Source organism: Ruditapes philippinarum, unplaced genomic scaffold (assembly GCF_026571515.1).
Source record: "Ruditapes philippinarum isolate M1 unplaced genomic scaffold, ASM2657151v2 ctg3732_1_1_1_1, whole genome shotgun sequence".
In the NCBI taxonomy this organism is placed as follows: domain Eukaryota; kingdom Metazoa; phylum Mollusca; class Bivalvia; order Venerida; family Veneridae; genus Ruditapes; species Ruditapes philippinarum.
Window position 1 is genome coordinate 83,159 of NW_026852128.1, and position 23,488 is coordinate 106,646.

The 23,488-nt window shown below is 30.3% G+C and overlaps 1 protein-coding gene across 1 annotated transcript; it reads left to right on the forward strand.

Moving 5' to 3' along the window:
* The first annotated feature begins 2,315 nt into the window (after positions 1-2,315).
* LOC132750205 (zinc transporter ZIP12-like) lies at positions 2,316-23,118 on the forward strand. Its single transcript, XM_060740152.1, has 16 exons — positions 2,316-2,338; positions 2,545-3,249; positions 9,782-10,313; positions 13,035-13,225; positions 13,612-13,723; positions 14,012-14,116; positions 14,552-14,697; positions 14,962-15,145; positions 15,501-15,670; positions 16,616-16,780; positions 17,299-17,370; positions 17,665-17,749; positions 21,003-21,155; positions 21,534-21,721; positions 22,353-22,481; positions 22,901-23,118. Exons 2-15 carry the CDS (start codon positions 2,869-2,871, stop codon positions 22,479-22,481), a joined length of 2,613 nt encoding a protein of 870 aa, XP_060596135.1. The 5' UTR covers positions 2,316-2,338; positions 2,545-2,868; the 3' UTR covers positions 22,901-23,118.
* The last annotated feature ends 370 nt before the right edge of the window (positions 23,119-23,488 follow it).

Sequence of the window (23,488 nt, forward strand, 5' to 3'; positions counted from 1 at the left end):
CATTCACTCTCGATGGCGATGAATATACTGTTGAAAATATGGCTTTAAACATTGCTGGTCATAAAATGCTACAATGGCCAGAATATCTTTTCTTTTAACTATTTCTTCCTGGATAAATATAAAGCATTGTCAACTGGAGTCATGTCAAGAGAAAAGGGATTAATTGATGTATGTTGTATGCATGACATTTATCTTATAGATAGAGTGTGAGTTAAATAAAGCGTATCATAATACGAAATTTCAAATACAATTTAAAAAAAATATTCGTAATAAATGTGCAAGTGAATCAACACGCCGGAACTGTTTCTATAGATTTGTCATATTGATAATATGTGATGTCATCGGAAACAGATATCAAGTATGAAAACGATATATCAGAATAACCTTTGATATTAATTAAAAAAAATGTTTCTTGGTATCCGATGTATAATGACAGTTCTCTTTATAGTGTCAGTCGATCGTGCAGCGCATCATAAATTTACGTAACCTTTGTCACGTCATAATTTGTCTTGCTAACACGACCTACATCACTTTCTAGAAAACCGATATTATATCTTGTTTATAAATTATCTGGTTTTCTGAATTTAAATCCACTGTGTCTAAGCAACAACGAAGATTTACGTTATTTTGGATCATCCCTCTTCTGAAAAAATGAAAATTATTGCAGTGTTTATGATTAAATTTAAAAATATTTTTTGTTTATTTTGTAACCGCGATGTAAAGAATAACATGTCGTCACGAACATAAACAGAAAAACAAACAACTTCAACATATCATTAAACAGACAAAACATAACAGTAAAATGACAGCCTCGTTCTAATATTCTGTACTAAAAACATCAGAAATATGAAATTCTATATAGCATGTGAAAAAACAACAACTAATAATAAAAAATACAAAATCCATTAAAAACACTAAAACAAGAACAGTATCAACAAGAAAACATCAAGAAAATCACAACAATAATTCATTTCATTATCATAATCAATATCTTTTTGGCTACTCAACATGTACAAGAATGGTCCATTGCAGAACTGCTAAAAGGCACCCCTCCCACCTACCCCCCCCCCCCAAAAAAAAAAAAAAAGAAAAGAAAGAAAGAAAACGAAAAAAAAAAACTCAAAAGAGAAAAGAAGAAAAAGACAACAACAACAACGTTAACAAAGGGAAAAAATTAAATCAAATCAAAACCAAATTCATATGAATAACAAATATATATGAATAAAGAAACATAATATTATCCAAAGTACATGCGATATAATTAGCAGTTGCACAGGCGTTAAGCAGCTTTAAATTATGCTTTCAAAATTAATTACATATAAGTCAAAGACTGCGAGAACCTGTAACAACATTGGATTAAAAAAATCACTGTACCGTGTTTTGCGAGCCTAAACAAGCCAATCTGACCATGTCTAGCGAATACAAGCGCCTACTAATTCCGGTAACAGTACCTTTTCTTGTGAGCCTATAAATTTTAACTTGTACTTTTCTTGCGAAAACAGGAAGTAGAATATTTGATCCGTTGAGATTAAAATAATTAAATCTTATGCACTAGAGATATCACCACAACTTTAAGATATCGCAATGTGTGTGTTTTAAAGTGTTAATTAAAGGTACTGTTTCGAGCATTAGGCGAAAGTTTGTCAAATACGTTTTTATTAATGTTTCGTGGTTCACTGAACTAACTGTACAAAATGTACAATAATGTCAATAAACATAATTTTAAATGCCTATTACAAGCATGTCAAGATACAGAATCACGTAGCATTATTGTTCTATTACGATTATGCTAATAAAGTACAATTTTCATAAAAGTATAAAACTTAAGATAACAAAATGATAAAATAAAAAAAATGAAGATAAAAAGATACATAGCTAACTCATTACGTGAAGTTTCAAGAATTTGTACAAAACATAATATATTTCTTACATTTCATTTACAGTATAAAGGCTTTTTCTTATTAAATTCCCATTTCATTTCATTTTGTTTTGAATATGAATAAATGAACCGATAATAGCATTTGTCTGCTCAAAAAGCTGGTAGCTTCACTGCCTTGTACATATATTTGAAATAATTATATCAATACATTTAGGTCTAATTCGCATATGTTTCTTTACTATTTGCTTTTCTAAATCTTCATTTCATTATTTGTTTTCATTTGTTTATTAAACAAAGTTTAACACTGTTTATTCCTCTAATGACCTTGGCGTGTTTGATTCACAAAATAACTTTATTGAATTTGCATACAAAACAATTTAAGCTTAATTTGTGCAATGTTGCCGATCATTTCAACACGCGTTGTTCGAGTTAGTAATAACGATGGATGAAACTGTTCAGGTATGTGTGTTATGTCTTGTTTTAACACCATCCTCAATGTGTTAGGAAAAATGTTTCATAATTACAATATAGATTACAAGTATCAGGTTTTCCTACGTTAAAATGTCATACCATAGGTAATCTTTTAAGTATGTTTTTGTTTATGTTTTAATGACTTGCCATATACATATAGTGTACAACGTACCTTTTTTCTTATCTATATTTAGATATAATGACGTCACACGTGCGGAATTATACTGACTAAGGTAACAGCCATTTACGTATTTTACGTTGAACGTGTATGTCAGAAGAATAGGACAGATGCATCACTAATTACTGACACGATTTGCCCATTTGTATTGTGGGAAGCTAGTTTTAATTGTATGAAACACGTTTCTACTGTCACTTATTCGACTGACTAGAAGTGGACGAGTATTGTATTGTTTCGTTTGTGTAAATGTTTCGGATACTATAAAAGTTTCTTAATTTATTTTTTCGGTAACTTATACTTATTGTACAAAAACCGGCTGGGAAGCCGTAAACACATAACTATGGCTGGAAAATTTAAGTTATTTCGTTTATTTATTTGCTCAATTGTTTTAAGCTTTATGTCTTGTGAAGCGCGTCTTGTAACTGACCTAGTAAGCGATGCAATGGAAACATCTAAAGACCTTTTTGTGGAGCCGATAGCAGATATGGCTGAAAATGCTCGAGAAGTTATTAAAGAAAGTGTAGAGAAATCCGTCGAGACTGTTAAAGATTTTCAAGAGAAATTATTAGACCCATACCACGAGGTTATGGAAATGTTCAAAATAAAGACAGATCAAGAATTTACAGAGGACATATTGGATTCATTCCTAGGAAAGTTCACCAAAAGATTACATTGTTTCAGTGGATCACAAAAAAGATCAGTTTCTTGCACAGCATCTATGGTAAGGATATTTCTACATTTCCACTTTTATAACCGAACATTTAGAAATAAAAACAAAAACAGTTCATACCCCGGTGTACCAACTGTACTTCTATGTAATAATAATAATTATATGTATGTAATATTAATGTAACTTTGTTACCATGTTTAACTTCATATTTCAATACTACATCAACGTTCGATAATACAACGTCTTCATTCATAAATCTTTACTTTTTCATCAGTCTGGTATGACGTGACATGTCGTAAACAATTGACGTAGGGACACGTTTAATTGTTTAATAATTGATGGTTTTGTCATTGACGGCTGACTCCCATCTACAGAGTAATATGCAGTCCCTCCCCGCCGTCTGAATACTGCTGTTATCTATGTGCAAAGTGTTTATTAAACTTTTTTTATTTTACTCCCGTTCTCGTATGTTATTACGTGTGACTGGTTGAAAGAACATTGGATGACTTGCAAGTGGTGTAGATTTTCAAACATTATGTTGTTTTCACTTTTGTTTCACAGCCAAAACAATATATTCACTGTCGCAATAATATGTAAACCCTTAAAACCATGAGGTTATTTCAAATTGCTGTCGATTTTGAAAATGAAGGTTGATAAATGGGACAGAATGAAGTAAAAAGGACAGGCTTAACAATAACTACATATTTAGCGACAAATCTAAGTTCATGCTTACAACTGGCTTTAATATATAATTCTCAGCCTATAATATATAATTCTCAGCCTATAATTAAAATGTATCACTATATTAATGACCAAATAACATAATTTGATTTCTTCATTTTATTATACTCGAAGACTTTGATTATTTATATATTATTTATATTTTTGTAAGACAATTGCTTCTGTTTTAATAACATATAAAGTCGAAAAATAATAGCCAAATGTCTTCAGATATTCTGCACAGTTAATTATTTACATATGTAAGTTAGATTCCGACCAAGGACAGTATTTTTTATAACAAAAAGTACAAGGAATATCGATAGTTTTACCTACATGACCGTCCCTTGTTAAAACAAATAGGTGGACAGATTATTATAATTATATCTTCAAATTTATAGTATTAAATACGATAGAAATGCTTCACAACATGATAATTAACTGCTCAATATATACATGAAGAAAATATGTGAGACGAAAAAAATATGAGCCGCACCAAGACAGAACCACCATAACGCGTTTGCGACCAGCATGGATCCAGACCAGCCTGCGCATCCGCGCAGTCTGATCAGGGTCCATGCCGTTCGCTTACCAACTCTATTACAAGTAGAGAAACTGATAGCGAACAGCATGGATCCTGATCAGACTGCGCGGATGCGCAGGCTGGTCTGGATCCATGCTGGTCGCAAATGCACTATGTTGGTTTTGTCGTGAGGCGGCTCATTTGTTTACTATGAGGACAATTTCAATTTCGTTGAGAGTGCTAGGCAGATGTTAAAATATCCATCGATCTAATGTTATAAAGGTCATATGGAGGCAATGTGATACATTAAGTGTGATCCTTTTTATACTTAAAGGCACATTAAACTTTAGTAATGACTTTTTCCTTTCTGTAAAAAGGGGAAAGTGTTGTTATAATGTATTAGGTATTATATTTTGGATATGAAACTTCCGCGAAAGAGTATCGTTTTGGAAAGTGTAATAGAAAAAATTAAATTTTGATAAATATTTGAAAAATAAAATTATAATGAAATACATTTTTACGGCTTTAAGGGCCTTTAAGAACACGTTAAGTTCCTTAAAATACACTATCATTAACATTCTTTTCGCTTTCGGTAGTAATAAAAATTGGCAAAGTTATACATTTAAATTCTATAGTGAACAAAGATGTGCTTCGTATTAAAATCTAAAAAAAAAAACAAAGGTAATTTTAGATAATTTTAAGTTGGTTACAAAAAGTAAGAATTATAAGTTTTATAGCATAGCTGTGGTATCTTCGCTGTCGTATTAACTTATTAAGAATGTCATTATAATAAACATGTGGCAACAAAACTGTTTAAATTACGTTGTCCCGTTTTAAAAATGCACTGTTATCGAATTAAGCTGATCCCACAATAGTATTAAAATGGTATGATAGCAGATAATTTGGTGCATATTGTTTATTGTCTTATGTTTTGTACACGAAGTTATGTTTTCGCGCTGTACGGAAATATCTTGATTAAAGTACTTTATTTTGCATGGTTGTAAAATTGGCGACTTAAATAAAAAACAATTCGTAGTGTACTACACAAGTTATATAAATATATACATTGTTTATTTAGTACCAAAGATAATGTGTTGTGTATCACTAATTAAGACGTACACGCATCAGTCATAAATGACAAAATGGACTTACTTTACGCCGCAGGCAAACTTATAAGTAACTGTGTGCAAAAGATAAAAAAAATATTTCCGAAACATTTGTCTTAAAATAGAATATTAAGTGGCGACGCTATTTCCCGGTCACGAAATATTATCACGTACTTGCATCATTTTTTCATGTCTTCCGATATTTTTTGTATAAATAGTTAAAAAGCGTTTTACATAAATTCCTGATTCATATTTCTAATATGCAATGGTATTTTTTATTCTTATAAAAACATAAGAAAATAATTTAACATTCCATGTAGCTTTGAAAGACTTCTTACTTTCTATAACGACTTTCATTTGTCGTAACATTTTAAAATTTATTTTCAAAATTATGTAAATATAACTGCGTGTTCATATTATCTAATCTCACTTTAAAATTTACCATTGGGGGTTTGTCATGTCGGTATAACCCTTGTTTGTTGTCTATCAACCTATAAAGGTATTGACTGCAAGTTATTGTTATTCTCCGAAACGCTTCAAAAACTACTAAAAACGCCAATTCTTATTAAAACCCGAAAATTCGCATTTCTTGCACAAAAAACGATTACATATGTTGAATTGGTGTAATACAAGGAAATGCATTTAAACAGTACTTGTTTTATGTTTTTGCACATGTCAATGCGTCTCAACAACCTTGTTTGTTCATTGATGCGAAGAACATGTAACCTTAGTTTGACAGGCTTATGTCAGGGCTTTATTGAGTGATGTCTTACATAATATGCGATGCAGTGTTAGATGTTACAATATAAATATAATCATGTTTTTCTTGTGTTTTCTCGCACAAAGGTAAAAAGGTGATCACGAATGTAACATATCACCAGAACATTTATAGTCAAACATGTAAGCAAGATAATAAATTCATCTCAGTAAATTTACCTTCGTTATTTCATTATAGAAAATATGGATAAAGTACTTAAATTTTATCTGTATAATGAATTCATACCAGATTTTCGGCATAATATCGGATGTAATAAATGTAAATTGCAAATCTTTATTCAAACACTTTTTCCTAAATCATGTTATGAGACTTAGCTTTAAAAAGTAATACAGTTCATGAAAATGTTTATGAATCATACGATAGCTTAGCGTATTCAATTTACAGATATAGCTAGTACTAATATGCTAGATAAGAGATCATTTTTCCGATGTTTATTCTTACACGTTCTGCATTATTTCACACATTTCCAAGTGTACTGAAAGTCAAACTAGCACCGTGAAGGTCATAGGGCGAGGTTTCGTACACACAAAGTTTACGTGCGTCCTATTTATAATACAATATACGCAAATTAACTAAATTACTTTAAAAACGCATTGGGTAATGCATCCTTGAGTTTCAGTCAAATTAAATACACAGTTTTTAAAAATTGCGGCATTTACAAAAAAAAAATAATATAATGTTTGTTTACACATGGGAGCAAAACTGTTGCAAAATATGACACAAAGAAGGATGAATTATAAGTTCAAATTAAATTTAACCATCGTGTTAATACTTGCTTTTTCCAACGCCTAAATCGCCAAGCCCGTCCTACATTTGGTTTTATGTATTCATTAGACATATTTACGCTGGCTCAAACTACCTTTTAATGATTTGTTTACTTCTTTATTCTTAAATGCCTTTTCAATCAAGATATATTCTCTTTTGAAGTTTTCAATTGTTGATGTATTGATCATGTGATAAAATGAATTCAAATGATCAATCTTATTGGCAAACAACACGGTTTCGTTGCTCGAGATAAATTTTGACAATTTTTATGTTTTGTTCCTGTTCTCAAAGTTTATATTGCATAATTAAAGGTGATCAAAACAAACATAAGAATGCTTCCATTCTATAGAGTATTTTGAGAAATGCAATTTTGATAATGAAAAGTAATTAAACACCTTAATTATACAGATTATGTCTTTTATGATTAAAATTATAACAATTTATCTTTAACATATATTTAAGTATAAATACAATACTAATAATACAATACTTATTAAGATTTTAAATTCTTAAATCCAGGTAACAACAAAACAAGCTAGTCCTGATATGAAAGGATATTGTATTTCTTAGAATGTTATTGAATTATATTCATGTTAACCTATTAAAGATGTAACAAAATTATTAAAGTCGATATTTAAATGTCAAACGCGTGTTATTTCCTTCTAGCGCTTTTTTGTTTAAGTTTTTTTGTGTGCATTTTTGCCAGTTTTTTGTTTTGCCGTACTTTACAAATGCTATAAATAATAAAAAGGTTAGCAACGTGGTTATGATATTATTTTAGATTTCGTGATTATCTCAGTAAAATTCTGCAATAAGATAAGAAAATGTAAACAAGTCATGTCATATCTTATTTTTCCGATTTCAACTAAGAATAGTAATTGATCACGCTGACGCTTAGGTTCTGTCTACATTCGTATGATATAACTTTAATTCCTACAAATGATAGCAAATAAAAATAAAACGGAGATGGTAACTTGTTATTTTTATAAATGTTTGAAATAATAAATGCTTTTCTGGAAAAATGTACTTCATCAATACATACAAATTTTATCGTAACCTTTTTGAAGGTTTGTTTTAAAGGTTTGTGAAAGAAGGCATATTTAATTAACAGCCTTAAAATAAGCATGCATTTTAAAAGAAATGTTTTCGTCTCAAAATTTTAAAATCTTACAAAATTACACAGACTGAAAAAATTAAATGATAAAGGTTTTTATAGAGGGATATTTAATTATTTTACAAACGTGCCGGCAATAAAGTTAGATATTTGTACTTGTCACATTGAACGTGAAATTTTGCCTCAAGGCAAATTTATCAATTATATTTACTTTGTTGTCAATGCAAATTGCAATACACTTTGCACTCATGAATCTCAATTATATGCACATAATATTGTAATTAGTTCATAATTTATATGATATAATTCATAATTAAAAGCAATTAATCTTTTAAATGCAGGTAATCTTCAAATTAATAACTTTAAACAATTGAATACCTGGAAAAAACAAAACAAATTGTGACATCACAATACGCCTTATGTGCTGAGGGAGAAGTAAACACATTAAAATTTTGTTCTAACTGATTAATTGCCATTGTTATTTCTATGAGGTGTACTCTTAAACGACAAGAAATGCAATGCTAAAGTTATTATCACTTTCAAAAATTCTCAGATAGCAGAACAAAAATTGTCGTATATTGTCGGGTTTATAAAAAGGCACAGTGTATTCGAAATATTGCATATATATTTTAAGATGTGAAATATTTTTACATTTCAAAATATTATTACTTTTTAAACGAACATGTATTGAATTATCTAGCATTTGTACATGAACACATAATTGCAGTCATCTTAACTGCAGTTACCATTATGATCGGAATTATTCGGTCAAGCTAGAACTTACGAACTGCTTCACTAGCGAGCTTATTTCTTTACATGTCAACCGAAAGATAAGACACCTTATTGATGTCCTGGTCAATATATTTATCGTTATATATTTTTGTACAAATGTCGGGAATGGGCGGATTTGATGCTCGATATACAAGCTTTTATCTGATTTACATGTCACGATATTATGATATTAATGTCATCTTAGAGATAAAAAATGTGATAAACAAAGTATTTTATATGATTTTGGGTGCAAATAGCACCAATAAATATTTTTTTATTATAAAATGTTGACAAAATAGTGTTTCCATTTAAAAATTGGTTTTTGGTTTTGCTTTCTTTATCAAAGTCACAAATATTTAAAAGGCCATGCATATAAGAAAATATTTAAATTATGAAACAATAAAAGTAAAAAGTCAACATAATTTTAATACAATTTTATTGATTTAGTTTTATGCTTACAAATGTGAGCGTAAAGAAAAAGTATGTCAAAACATGTAAATAGTGTCAATTTATTCAAATGTAAAAATGTTGAAATAATCCTGAAAATCTTTTTGGTTAAAACGCGTTTTGATTGTACTAGTGAAAAGTGAAAATATATTAATTGTATTGACTAGGAGATGCAATATCCCAAAAATAACTTTAATATTTTTCACTATGAATTATATCAGCATTTGTTCATCATTTTGATGCGTATGCCTGCTATTGTTATTTTGCAACAAAATCACTTTTAACAACATAAATAGTATTGTGTTGTTCATATAAAGTTATATAATATAATGATCTTTATATGGTTCTTTTATCTTTTCCAGTGCTTCAATTCCACCAATCTGATGACTTTATTTGGGACTGGTCTTTCTTACATAAATGAAGATTCGTTTAAACAGATCTCTACCATGCTACTTTACCATGCTTCTAATCTAGCAGCATTCTGTCATGCAGACATTGAAATCGATGATATGTTAGAATTCAATGACAAAAGAGCTGAGCTCATGAACAGATTTAGTGGGGGTAATTCCGGCTTTTTGAATATTGAAATGATACAAGATTCATTAGAGAAAATGGAAGACTTTTATGAAGATCTTACTGAGAACGACTCAAAGGAATCCGAAGAAGACAGTCATGATCACGGAGACAGCCATGGCGACGGACATGATCATAATGATAATGAAATGCCTAGTCTCAGCTTGGAAGATTTATTAGGAGACCACTTTGCTGACAGTATGTTGGGAACAGGCGATTCACATCACCATGACGATGATCATGGGCACAGTCATGAACATTCAAGGAAAAGACGTGGAGGATCGGATGAAAGTAAAGACGGTCTGTTGGAAACTTCTAAAGGTATCTTATGTCTATTTTGTCTTATATAATTTACATTAGGTTTTTATATGACATTTGTAATAAAAGAAAGTAGATCTACAAATTGATAATTTAAAAAAGATGAAAGCGGTAGAAAATAAGAGAACGATACTAAATTTTAAGTTATATCTCATAGCAATCTACAAGATGTGGTAGTTAGTGTCTAGATTTCTTAGACAATTTCTTAGATTTGATCATTACAAGAAACCCAACGTTATAAGTCACTAATAATTGAGTGCAGTAAACTGATTGAAATGATTCTATTCTTCCACATTCTTTATTTCAAATATAGAAGTTTTCTCTGTCAAAAAGCGCAACAAAAAACAGTGCCAATTTTGTTCATATCTTATTTTAACCATTGAAATGTACTATGAAAGATTACTCTGTTAATAAATGTACTTATCTGAGGTAGAAAGTTTTAACTTATAACCTCATAACGGACTTAAATGTAATTAAATGTGTCTTAAATGAACAATCACTATATTCACATAATTATTAAATGTTGTACTAGATAACAGCAAATTTATATTCAATACTAAATATGTAGCTAATCATTAACTGCTTATGCAAATATAGCACTTCATAATGTCTGTCCTGCATTGAATTATTATTCAATCAAATACCGATACTGCTTGAAATTACAATCAATTAAATATTGTTTACAGAATTAACTATCTTAAATTGCACTCAATTCGTGCATGTGATTAGAATTTGCAAGACCTGAGGTAATAAAAATCTGATTTTGTAGTAAAGTATTGCCTAATATGTTGCTTTTTTTATTTTTATTTGGGTTTTACGTCACAACGACATAGTATAGCTCATTTGGCGACGTTCCAGCTTTACTGGTGGAGGAAGACCTCAGGTGTCCCTCCGTGCATTTTTTCAGGCACGAACGGGCACCCGAGTAGAACCACCGACGTTCCGTAAGCTAGCTGGATAGCTTCCTCACATGAAAGAATCCATAATATGTAGCTATTATACTAGTATATAAAAATAATTGCTAAATAAACACCATATGCAAACAGGTTTTCCTTTATTCATATGTGTTAGAGGACCTCTAAAGTTCATAATATACTATTCACGATAACTTAAACAAAATATAGACCGCCTTAGTGGGCGCTATTATGCTTACATGTTTATCTGACCGCTAAAAGTTACTGGTGTATTCTCGCGATGAAGATGTCACATTATGTGCATCATACAAGCTGGCTGCCAATAGTTTTCAATACATTTTACTAGATATGCTCTTTGTAAGCAATATCATTCCGTCATCGTTAAATTTTATGCTTAAGTTTCCAAGTTATGGAAATTAAAAGTGCGGTAAAATAAATCAAAAGATATTTCAAACATAACTTCAGAAGACAAAGCATTATAAGTACCTCAATGTCAGGCAAAAACATTCCATCCGTTAAATACTTTGAATTTCGATCATATCACAAGCAGTACATGTATATTGTTCTTTGGAAAATAGTTTATTAACTTCTCAGCACTTTCAAGTGTGTTTCTATTAAATACATTCTTCTTCTAATTCAACTGATTTCATTCAACTTTGGTCTTAGCTTATTCAGCAGTTACGCAAGTCGCCATTAGCATCTTATGTTAAAACGGCACGGTCGTGTTCCTGATTTGTCTTATTTACTTCAATTATCGTTGTTGGTGTCCCTTTTTTGTCGACTGAAAACATTAGCTCTGACATAAATGACACTTTATAACCCCGTTTGTCACTTTAACTTCGAGACGCAAAATAAGTGGTGTTTACAGAAAAAGAGACGTAAACACATTTTCCAATTACGTTTGATGTCGTTTTCTATCAGCCTAAAAGGTATTTAAGAGAAATTGTCCCCTCCTCAGAAGATTATTAAAATGTATCCTACAAAGATAATGCAACAGCACTTTGAACATTAAGTGTTCTATTTTTCTCTTAAAAAACACTCGGAATAAATCGCTGAGTCGAATTATGTCGAAATTGCATGCAAAGGACCCTATGTATAATTGAGACTTGTGACCATCAATTTGTGTGATTTAATTGGCATTAATATTAGAGCGGAACAAATGTTTGAAATGGTAGTTTGTTGTTATGTTGTAGGGATGAAAGTACTTACCGTCAAGTTTAATCTATATTGTCATTTGAAATATACAGTGTATTTGTTCTGTGATTGTAATGCTTCTTCTTTTGCGCTAGTGTGTATATAGGTATTATCATTTGGGCTGAAAGATTAAATTCCACCGTCCCGTTGAATATATAAAGTAAAATATAAAGATCACGAAAATAAATATCGAAAATAATGGCCATCGCTCTTCTGATACCTTTCCTTGTGCTTCTATTTTGGTATTATTGACAATGCATTTTGTGGCATGTATGTGGTTTTAATGTAGTCTTTAATAGTCTTTATACTTATGTTATTTGGTTGACTATGCTCATAGACTGTGTAATCATTGTCTCCAGCAACTTATTGGTAGAGCTTAAATAATTTTACTGTCAAATTTGTTCAGTGTGCTATTGAATGTAACACAACTCATCAAAAGATTCAATCAGTCATGATTAACACAACATTTTAAGAACTTCAGCACCTTATACGGATGTTACATATCGTATAAGGCAATACAATATTTTGTCTTGGAATGATTTAATGCAATATTAACGAAAAAACTAAATTGTTTAAAAGTAAAAACCTTTAAGGACACGTTTTCCATGATTTCCAGAAATTATTGACGAACATTTGGATGATGGGCATTCCCATGAAAATGAAAAGAATGAACATAATCATGACGATGACAAAGACAAGGACTCGCAAGAAGAAGATAGTCACGATCATGACCATGATGATGATCACGACGATCATGACGACGATGACGATGATGATGATGATGACGATAAACTTATAGCAAACAATGTATGTATATTTACTATATTTATTTCAATTTTACTTTACAATAGTTTTAAGTGCTAAGATGATTACTTATTTAATTAATGAATGAAAACATTGATGATATTTTTTACTAAATTGTCAATATACATTATCGTACTAAAAAAATAAATAAATACATAAATAAATAAAATACTTTTTTTCTTGTATAGAACTCAATTTGAAGTATCAAATCAGAGAATCCGTCTTAACTTACATTAGCAATTTTTAACATGCCCCCTTCATGACGTTTAACATTTTATCTATTAGTGGAAAAACATGATTAATGGTATTTATGTTCAAAGGTATTAAAAAGAAAACTAACATTTGGTGTAAGTATAGTTTGTTGTAATTAATTGTTTGTAATTTTTCAGTGCGTGGGTGCCGACATTGTGTATGATCAACTTGGTATAGATATAGAAAGCCCATTAGAAAGTGATCACATTGACAAATTGTCATCAATTATTGTCTACTATATTCTCACAGGTAAGTTGGACCGAGTCTCTCATGTTTGTTTTTTGTGTGTTCATTGTATCTGTAAAATGATATCCTTAATCATATAGATGTTTACGCACGTAAAAACGAAAGAGAATAACAAAATTGCTTGTAATCAAACTGTCCATACAATATTAAAATCCTAAATATTGTGCGTAATGAAAAACAAAACGCCTAATTACTTCAACGCGGACATACTCCTACTATATTGCGAGTGCAAGAAAACGTATTGTTTTACTTTAAATGTTAATAATTATCAATAAATTGAATTGTACACAGGTGCCAAGATATCAAGACAATGTCGTCTGCTTCCAAGACAGAATTTCTTTGCCAGAAGGGTATTCAAAGAGCTAAATGCTGACAATGATATAATGGATTATGGAGGTTTGTATAGGGCTTTACATGATTTTAGGAAAATGTCGGATATGTCAATTAATATTTGAAACATTGGTTCTCAAATTTCATTTAAATCTGACCAGCGTGTTAGGATTTTTCCCATATTTTAAAACGTACATTTTCAATGATTGTATGACAGACAGTTATAATATTCAAACATGCTCATTAACTGTGTGTATTTTACAAAGAAATGAATGTTTATTTACTTTGAATGCCAAGATTAAAAAAATACCTTTTAGAAATATATACATTTATACGAGTGTGTTCTGTTCATAGCAAACTGTAGAGTGACATATAAACGCTACACATTTCATAAAATTTAAGAACATATTTTTAAGTTGATAAAAGTAAAATTTTTAGCTACAAAAACACTCAAATGACGTCATTGTTATATGATACTAACGTTTACTTGTTTTATCGCAGATTTCATAGAACTTTTGGGAAAACTAAGTATCGGACAGGCAATAGCTGCAGAAATGGCAATGACTGACGGTCATGGTCATGGTCATGGGCACGCTCATAGGAGAAAGAGGGCTGTTCCCACAACATTTGCAGAACCAGCAACTTGGGTAAAACAACCTTTTTATAGAATTTTAGAGTATACTCACGCTGAACTTTTCAAACCAATTTTAACGTAGATATCCAATGCCATGTGTTCATGGAGTCTAATAAAGAAAAATCTAAACTTGTCATGTTCACATCTTTTAGACACGTGGTTTGTATATTTGAATGATTTTTCAATGAAAAATAAAAGACCAGAAACAATGAAGTACGTCGGTTAATAAAAAGATTCATTTATTGAAAAATATAAATATCAAATCTTATTATTTCAGAATAACCAATGTTATACCGGTGACCAACTTTTGTCAGTCTATAAGGTGCCAGCAACAGGAATCTCCCTTGACAAGTTCAAAGAAGTCTGCCCATCTCTCATCCAGCAACAACTTTCTGCTAACTGTCAAAAAGGAGCAAGCAAGAAACAAAAAACCGAAATTGGCCGACCTACAGATGCCGAACGTACGTCCAGCTTTGCTTATAGATAAAAGTTTTGATCTGTCTTCTTTTCTATAATATAACTAAAACTCTTTTGCCATATGCATTTGATAATATTTCATATTATTGATTAAATGTTGATTAAATTAATTTCTGCTGTTTGCCTTTTTTTACATAATTTGACTACTGTCTTACTATAACATGTTCTTGTCCACTATAAACGTATGTATTAACGTGCTTATAACTAGTTTTATTTTCGTTGTAAAACAGTGCGTAAAACTAGATAAAAGTCCTTAAAACATATCTGCATTTTATGTGATTAATTAGTTTAATGATATATTTTAGAATTATATTTATAAAGTTTATTGATATATTTCAGGTTATGGATACGGAACATTGGCTAATGTTCTATGTTGTTTATGTTCTCTCGCCGGTATTGTTGTACTGCCTTGCAGCAGTAAAGGTGTTTACAGAATCCTTATAGCAACATTTGTCGGGCTCGCCGTGTCTACACTCTCTGCTGATGCATTATTACATCTCCTGCCAGTGGTACAAATGTTTTCCATTTAAGATTAAACTATTCTGTCTGAAACAAGAGATGTCATGTTATGTAAATAAGGTTTAATTATGAACATGTGCACTGTTTGTTATCTTGATTTAAGATGTTATCATATTATCTTGGATTTATAAACCTCATTTAATTGATATAAAATATTTGTCTATAATATGTCATCTAAATAAAAGTCAAGATCCAATTTATGTAACTATTTAGTATTATACATAAAATTATGCATGCGCTACATCTGACAGATTTAAGTAATATTACTTTTTTTAAATTTGTTTTCTTTCTACGAAATTAACGGTTATGTACTACATTTATATGAATAATTATTCAAGAACGTCGTCATGTCGAAATGCATCATATTTGATTTGCTTGTCTAGTTTACTGATTTAAACTGTCAACATGATATGTGTACATTTCTTTTCTTCGTTGAAATTTATGTGTTCTTAAGTACGCCGTTATACTTTGTACTGAATCGTAAGGTTATACTATAAACATATTTTCAAGTACATTTAGTACATTATAGTATGACACAAATATTTTTGAATGTTGTTTTTATTCATACGACAACATTATCAGATAAGGAAAGTTTTGTTTTTGTTATGTTGCGACACTCAGCTCATTTTCTAACAGTTCATTTTCTAACAGTCCATTTATAAAAAACCTAAGGTTCGCCCATCATTATTTCATAAGGTACTGAAGGGCACCTGGCTAGAAATACCAATTATTGGACAGTTAGATTGGTAAATTCCTCAGTCGCATGAAGCGCCACCCCCCATAAAAAGCTTTTCAGGATTCGAACCTATAGCGGCTATTGGCAAGTGGTCCATACCTTAATGTTAATGTATAGATGGACTTTTTCTCAATCAGCCATGCACTCAGATGAGTATAAATATTATTACTTTTGAATGTAAGATATTCTTGTTTTTTAGGCATTTGGAATTCACAGTCACGAAGATGAAGATGAGCATGGCCATGATCATTCGTCAGGAGGTTTCCATTTTGAACCATATCTTGGATACAGTCTCGCAACCCTTGCAGGAATATACGTGTTTTATATTTTTGAAAAGCTCATGTCAATATATAGCAATGCAAAGGTAATGGACGAAAACAATTGTTAAGTTTTTTTTTTATCAATTTTCATTCGTAAAATGTTGTTGTAGACACAATGTCTGTGACTTTGCAAATGATTAAGAAAACAATCACAATTTTAACATGATTCTCTTGAAAGCTTTCGTGCCATGAAGTCGAATAATTAAATGAAGTTGGAATGTTTTTGGCTGGCTGTCAGATGTCGTAATGAGTATTTCATTATCAATTCTAGACTTTGTACCGCATAAATAATTAAATCATACCATTTCGAATTCAATGAATAAACTTGCACTGATATAACAAGACTAATCATGCACACTCATAAGGAAAAAATAAAACTAGTAACCAACTAACTAGAAATCAGTTTATTTAAAATACGTATCTCGTTAGAAATAATATTGTATTTGGTCAAAATTATATAATTACATGGTAAACCTAAATTTGAATATTTTTTGCTACACAGTTATTTGTAAAATGACATTATTTAATTTAACATAATTATAAAGGTATTTGTTTGGTTTAGGTTGATAAGCATGACGACGATCCTCTTGAAATGGCAGTTGGTTCATATGGCAACAACTGTAGTGGGAAACAGGTACAAGTTTCTAAACATTAGAATCTTTACTCTGCAATTTGTAGGTGGATATAATGCACAAACTCTTGCTAGTTATTCTTTTATATTGACATAATAGATATTATGTTATATCACAGTCATTATAAATTGTTTTGGATTTGAGAGAGTTTCAGTTTATTTGTTTATATCTTGGAGAGACCTTAAACATACATATAGCGTAATAAATCATTTGAAAATATATCAGCATGTGTCTATTGGTTAGACATTTGTAATCTACATATGTGTATTCTTATGATATAGACTTTAAATTTTCAGTTTGCAAACGGAAATGGATATGGATCAAACGCAAATTTACCCTCATATGACGGTGCTGATAGACAGGAGAAGGAAACTACATCAAGTAAGTTAATCTTTGAAATTATCCTTGTTCCGAATTACAACAAGGTTTTATATTAATCAGTTGAATCGTTTTTCTTAATAACCGGGATATAGATTACCGTAAACATTATATGTATAACATCAACTCTATTGAATTATCATGTGTTAATTTTAAACAATGCTGTAGTAATTATTTTTCTGGAATATGTTTGTGTCCTTACTCGTCCTGTCTACACATCTCATGTTTAATGATAATTATTTGAGCCGCGTCACGACAAACCCAACATAGTGCGTTTGCGACCAGCATGGATCCAGACCAGTCTGATCAGGATCCATGCTGTTCGCTTACAAACTCTATTACAAGTAGAAAAACTGATAGCGAACACAATGGATCATGATCAGACTGCGCGGATGCGCAGGCTGGTCTGGATCCATGCTGGTCGCAAACGCACTATGTTAGTTTTGTCTTGGCGCGGCTCATTTATTGTTTTTGTATGGTTGCTCGCCACCAGACGGACGAGGAAACAAACGGGAGTTAGTGTATTAAACTGGTTCGTCGTAATTTCGAAGTAGAGCGAATTTGAAAATGTCTTTAATGTGTTATGAATCAAGAGGCTTTGCAATTTTAATTTTATGGTTTATATATAGTTATTACATGCATTGTTTAAAGATTGGTTGATTAAGTGAGTTCAAAGTTTTATTTTGTGCCATCGTCGGACATCCACGGCCGAACCAGTAGCATTTATCAGATTACATGTTTATCAACCGTTGGTATCCGACGATGATTTGGTGGTGGATTATGAATTATCTTTCGCTTTTTTTCTTATAAAAAGCTTAAAATCATGTTTACTGTATAACTACAGCTGATTGTATAACACTTTTGTCTAAAGCATCATGTGTTCAGGTGTTGTCTTTTAAAGTGAAAACAGGGAAACAGCTTTATCATTATCACTAAGAAAAATGCAATTATAGATGACTATATGACACACGGCTAAATATTAAGGTAAAATAAATATAGGACCCGAAATGCCTTCTCATCTCATAACGTTTATATTAAAAGACTATACTAGTAGTTAATGTTTACACTGAAACAGCTCCGGTGTATTATGTCATTTCTGTTACAAATATATGTACAACTGTTCATGTACAGATATATGTACAAATGTTGAAAAAGTACGCGAGGATGCATGTTAAGATTTTGTATCAAAGTTGATACACTCAATAGTGTTTTGAGGGATGTTTATGTGCAATTCAGAACTAGCACTATGCAAAAACCTAACACATAACTTATATTATCTATCGATAAGCCCAAATTTTGTTTCATTGAATAACTCTTGTCATATTTAATGAATTTTATGTGACAGATATACTTTTTTCCCAGATGATCTGATTTCAAATAATTGAAAATTACTCCAAATATGTGATACTTATATTTGTCATAACTAGTTTATTGTTGTTTATATGTTAAGATAACTTGAGTGCTTGCCCCTTATAGTATATGTTATTGTTTTAGAGCCAATGAAATTTAATGGTAAGTTTATAAATAAGGATCAGTCGCGCTTAGTGAAGGTTTGGGGCTATGTTAAACAATGTTTTATTCTCGAAGAAAAAAATAGGAATATTTAAAATAAAAGTTAATTGGCCATACATGTTAGCGAGATATATTATATAGTATATTACACAATTACGAGCTGTATTAATTCGTCACCTTGTTATCAGCATTTTCATAGTTTATTTTCTAAATGTAGCGTGTTTAATACATTTCTATTTGCTAAATATTTATTAAATATCATTTCTTGGTATGTCTTGTCGTTGACATCGTTTCGTTTTGTTAGAAAATTGGGATAGAAGGACATGTTTTAAGATAAATGCAAATGAAAAAGAAAGTATCGCTGGAGAGTATTTTAAAATGTGTCATTTGTTTGATAAGGTTTTTTTATTTGAATAAGATTTGTTTGACAATTTGTCGCAATGGGTTCTAAGGCCTTAAACAAGTTATATAAATTACTAACTGTAGACATAGATTGTAAATGTTGTGTGCTCGCCGTCAATAGTTGTAATTGTTATGGTGGTGTTTTCCTTTAGCTGAAAATAGAAGCATCCGTTGGCTAGAAACAATTTTATTAATTGAGAAAAGTCATTGGGAACTTAAATATAGCAATAAATGTTCTCTAGAGCAGTAATGAATAAATTGATTTTTAATAGAGGAAGTTTTCCTATATATAGCTTAAATTGGAGTTTGTATATTTCCTTAAGTAATAGTGACGCAGATAAGCTCGAAAGCAAAACAATGATTACGCAATTTTATGTAAGACAAAAATGTTGTATCAGTTATTAAAAAGTTATTTTGAATTTACAATGTGTCTCAAAATGATTTCATTTTCATTTGACATCACGTTACGTCATCCAACTTTTATATAATTGCTTTCCTTTACTTTCGTAGAAATAGTAATTCATCTCTTGAGTACTAGTAGTGTATATGACTAACATTAACATTTGCTTGCTTTTTTCAACTTTGTGTCTACTTAAACTTGACGTGTAACGTTGTTTAACAATATAATATTTTGATGCATTTTATACATCATTTCGGGTTATCCTGGAAAAGAAAAGAGAAAAATAGTTTTCATATTTTGTTGTATTTTAAAATGTAAGGATTTCCTTTTAAACTCTTTTAAACGCTTATTCAGACATTGCAAGTTTTAAATAACATATAATAATTTTATTAAAAGTATCCTCAGATTCCCTGTGATGGATTAAGCCATTAGGTACCTCATAAGTCTTCTATATAGAAAGAAACTTACACATTTGAAGTTTTTCCTGACAATGATAAAATGATTTTACGCATTTTGACAAAATTTATTGTATATCTATAGTTTGTATTGATAAGGAAAGTAGTATATTAAAACATTGTGCCTTATACAGAATTGAAACTTATTGTAGTTATTGTCAACTGTTTATCATCTACTATTTAATTCATTGTGATCATATATCTACAAAGGTCCCTTTTTGTAACAGGTACGCATTTAACATGCTATTTTACCAATGAATTAGGTTATTTGTGACCAGACATATTGATTAACTTATCTTGATGTGTAGCTAAAAATAAGTTTTAATTTTAAAAGTTAATTTACATTATGTTTTGTTGCATGTTGAAAAAACAATAATGAAGCTAAATTTGTAGCATAACAAAATGGCTGAGACATTACTTATGAAGCCATATATATCGCTACACAAGCTAATCATTACTTATTTATTTTTTTTCTTCTGTTTTTTAGAAATGCCACCAGTTGCCATCATGGTAATTATTGGCGATGCTGTCCATAACTTTGCTGATGGTCTGGCCATAGGGGCCGCATTCACTGACAGTATCAATTTAGGAATTTCTACTAGCATAGCCATATTCTGCCATGAGTTCCCACACGAACTTGGTAAATATTACTTAATATTCAATTTGATAGTATAATGTTTGTTTTTTTCCTCCATGAACTGCGTTTTATGTTTCATTTATAGACAAATGATTTATAATTGTAATATTCTTGGATGACTTTAAAAAACAAACCTTTTGAACAGTTCAGCTAATCTGTTTGTTGTTCCTAAGATATTTTTAAGTTTGATGGCTATTTTCTGATATAAAGTTTAAAGTTTCTTTTTTTCTTACGATTAAATGAACGTTATTTCTTAAATATAATGAACGTTTATACACTGATCAAGGCAAAATACTTTCTGATTCATTTTGCTTTAAGCCTTCACAAAAAACAGTCTTCTGTATTTGCGAATCAATGTAACTTTTCTATTTCAATTTTCAGGCGATTTTGCTATCTTATTGACAAGTGGTTTGTCTTTTACACGTGCACTTGTTTTCAACTTCTTATCGTCATTGACGGCCATGGTTGGGCTATATATTGGGTTGGCAGTTTCAACTAATCCTGAAGTGAGGAACTGGATATTTGCTGTAACGGCCGGAATGTTCCTATACATTTCCCTCGTAGATATGGTAAGTACTCTTGAACACTTTACCTGCTAAATTTCTAAATATGATAAAACTTGTCCGTCAATCATTTTTAGAACTATTCGCTCTCAAGTTTTTGAATATAAAGACAAAAAATAAAGGTATTCAGCCAACTGTGTAGAGCCTGATCAGACTTTACGGATATCCATGCCACCCTGACTCAATGATGATCATTTTCTGTTTCAAAAACATTATCACATTTTCAATATTATGTAAAGGATCTAATCATATAACGTTATATCAATGGAAATATCAATTGAAAATATCAATTTAGTTAACGATAGCTATTTACCGCAATATTCGTGTTTTCGTTGAGCAACCTTCATCAAACCGATCATGCAACATTTTTACATTTTGCCATCAATCATGAGGTTCTCTTTAAAAATGATTACTAGAATATTGCGTTTTCTTTTGACAAGCTTTTAAATTTCATATATTTTAATGAAAGAAAATCATCTCGAAAGATTTTTGATTATAGTAATCATTTGTAGTTCTGTTTGTTTTAATATAATGATACTGTTTTCATCTTAATACACTGAAATTATGTTAGAAATTGATTGATACAAATGAATTTACTGTATGCAATTATACAAATTGTACATTTATTGTTTTATAGCTGCCACAGTTGCTTGAGAAGAAGAAAGACAAACCAGTTTTAAATTTCATTTTTAACAACGTTGGGATACTTATCGGAGGATCTATAATGTTATTGCTGGCATTGTACGAGGAACAAATTAAAATATAGGTATGCAAATATATTTGTTGATTGATATTGTAAGAATTGTTTTGTTTAAAATAATAAAATGTGTCTCTTGTTGAGCGATTCTGTTACTTAAAACGTGTGTATTTGTTAATATAATGGTTTCTGGAAGTCCGTTTTTCCTTATAGCTGCAATTCAAACACTTGTTAAGATAAAATGAGTCAAGCTAAGTCATTGCAGATGTGAATTAAAGATAAATGCATAAAAAGATAAAGATAAAAGCTTTGCAATCCTGATGTATAGCTCTTATGTTCATAGAATCAGTTTAAGTTTGTCTCGTTATCTTTCCAATGCCTCAAATAAGAAAATTCGTTTCTTCAATATTTTTCAAACTGTTTATTTGTTAGAAACGTTAACAGATTTTTCTTCAGTGTTAAATGTGTTATATTTTTTTCTTTTTCAGATAGCGGTAAAACCCTGGACCCATTCACCACTGTACAAATTTTGAATCGTCATGTTAATATATGCAACACATAATTTTATAAAAAAAATGATCATACATTAAAACTGTTTGTCTATTGCATTATTGTTATATGTAAATACCGTGTTCATATGTGAAAGAAAATTTATCTATTTAGTAACTGAACATCATCTTTTTATAATAAATCATTCACAATACAATTTTGCCTTTTTATTTAATTTACAAAATATTTTCATCTGTGTACGCTTGGAAGACATTATAAAGAATCGTTTTCAGCACTTTAAGATATTGATTCGTTTATGGATTTAACGAAGCCAAATTATGGGAATAAACCACAATGTGATTGACATTTGTAATAGTTTTATAATCATTATAACGCAAAGTTTAGTAATAACTCAAACCATCACTTAAACACATTCTTGAGAAAAAAATATATAGCGTTTTTCATTAAAAATGTTGTACTTTTATAATAGAAACTCATCAAAATAAATATTATGCAAATTGCAATAATGATATCGAAGAATTGAAACATAATATTGGATATTCAGACCGTGAGTAACAAAATCTTGG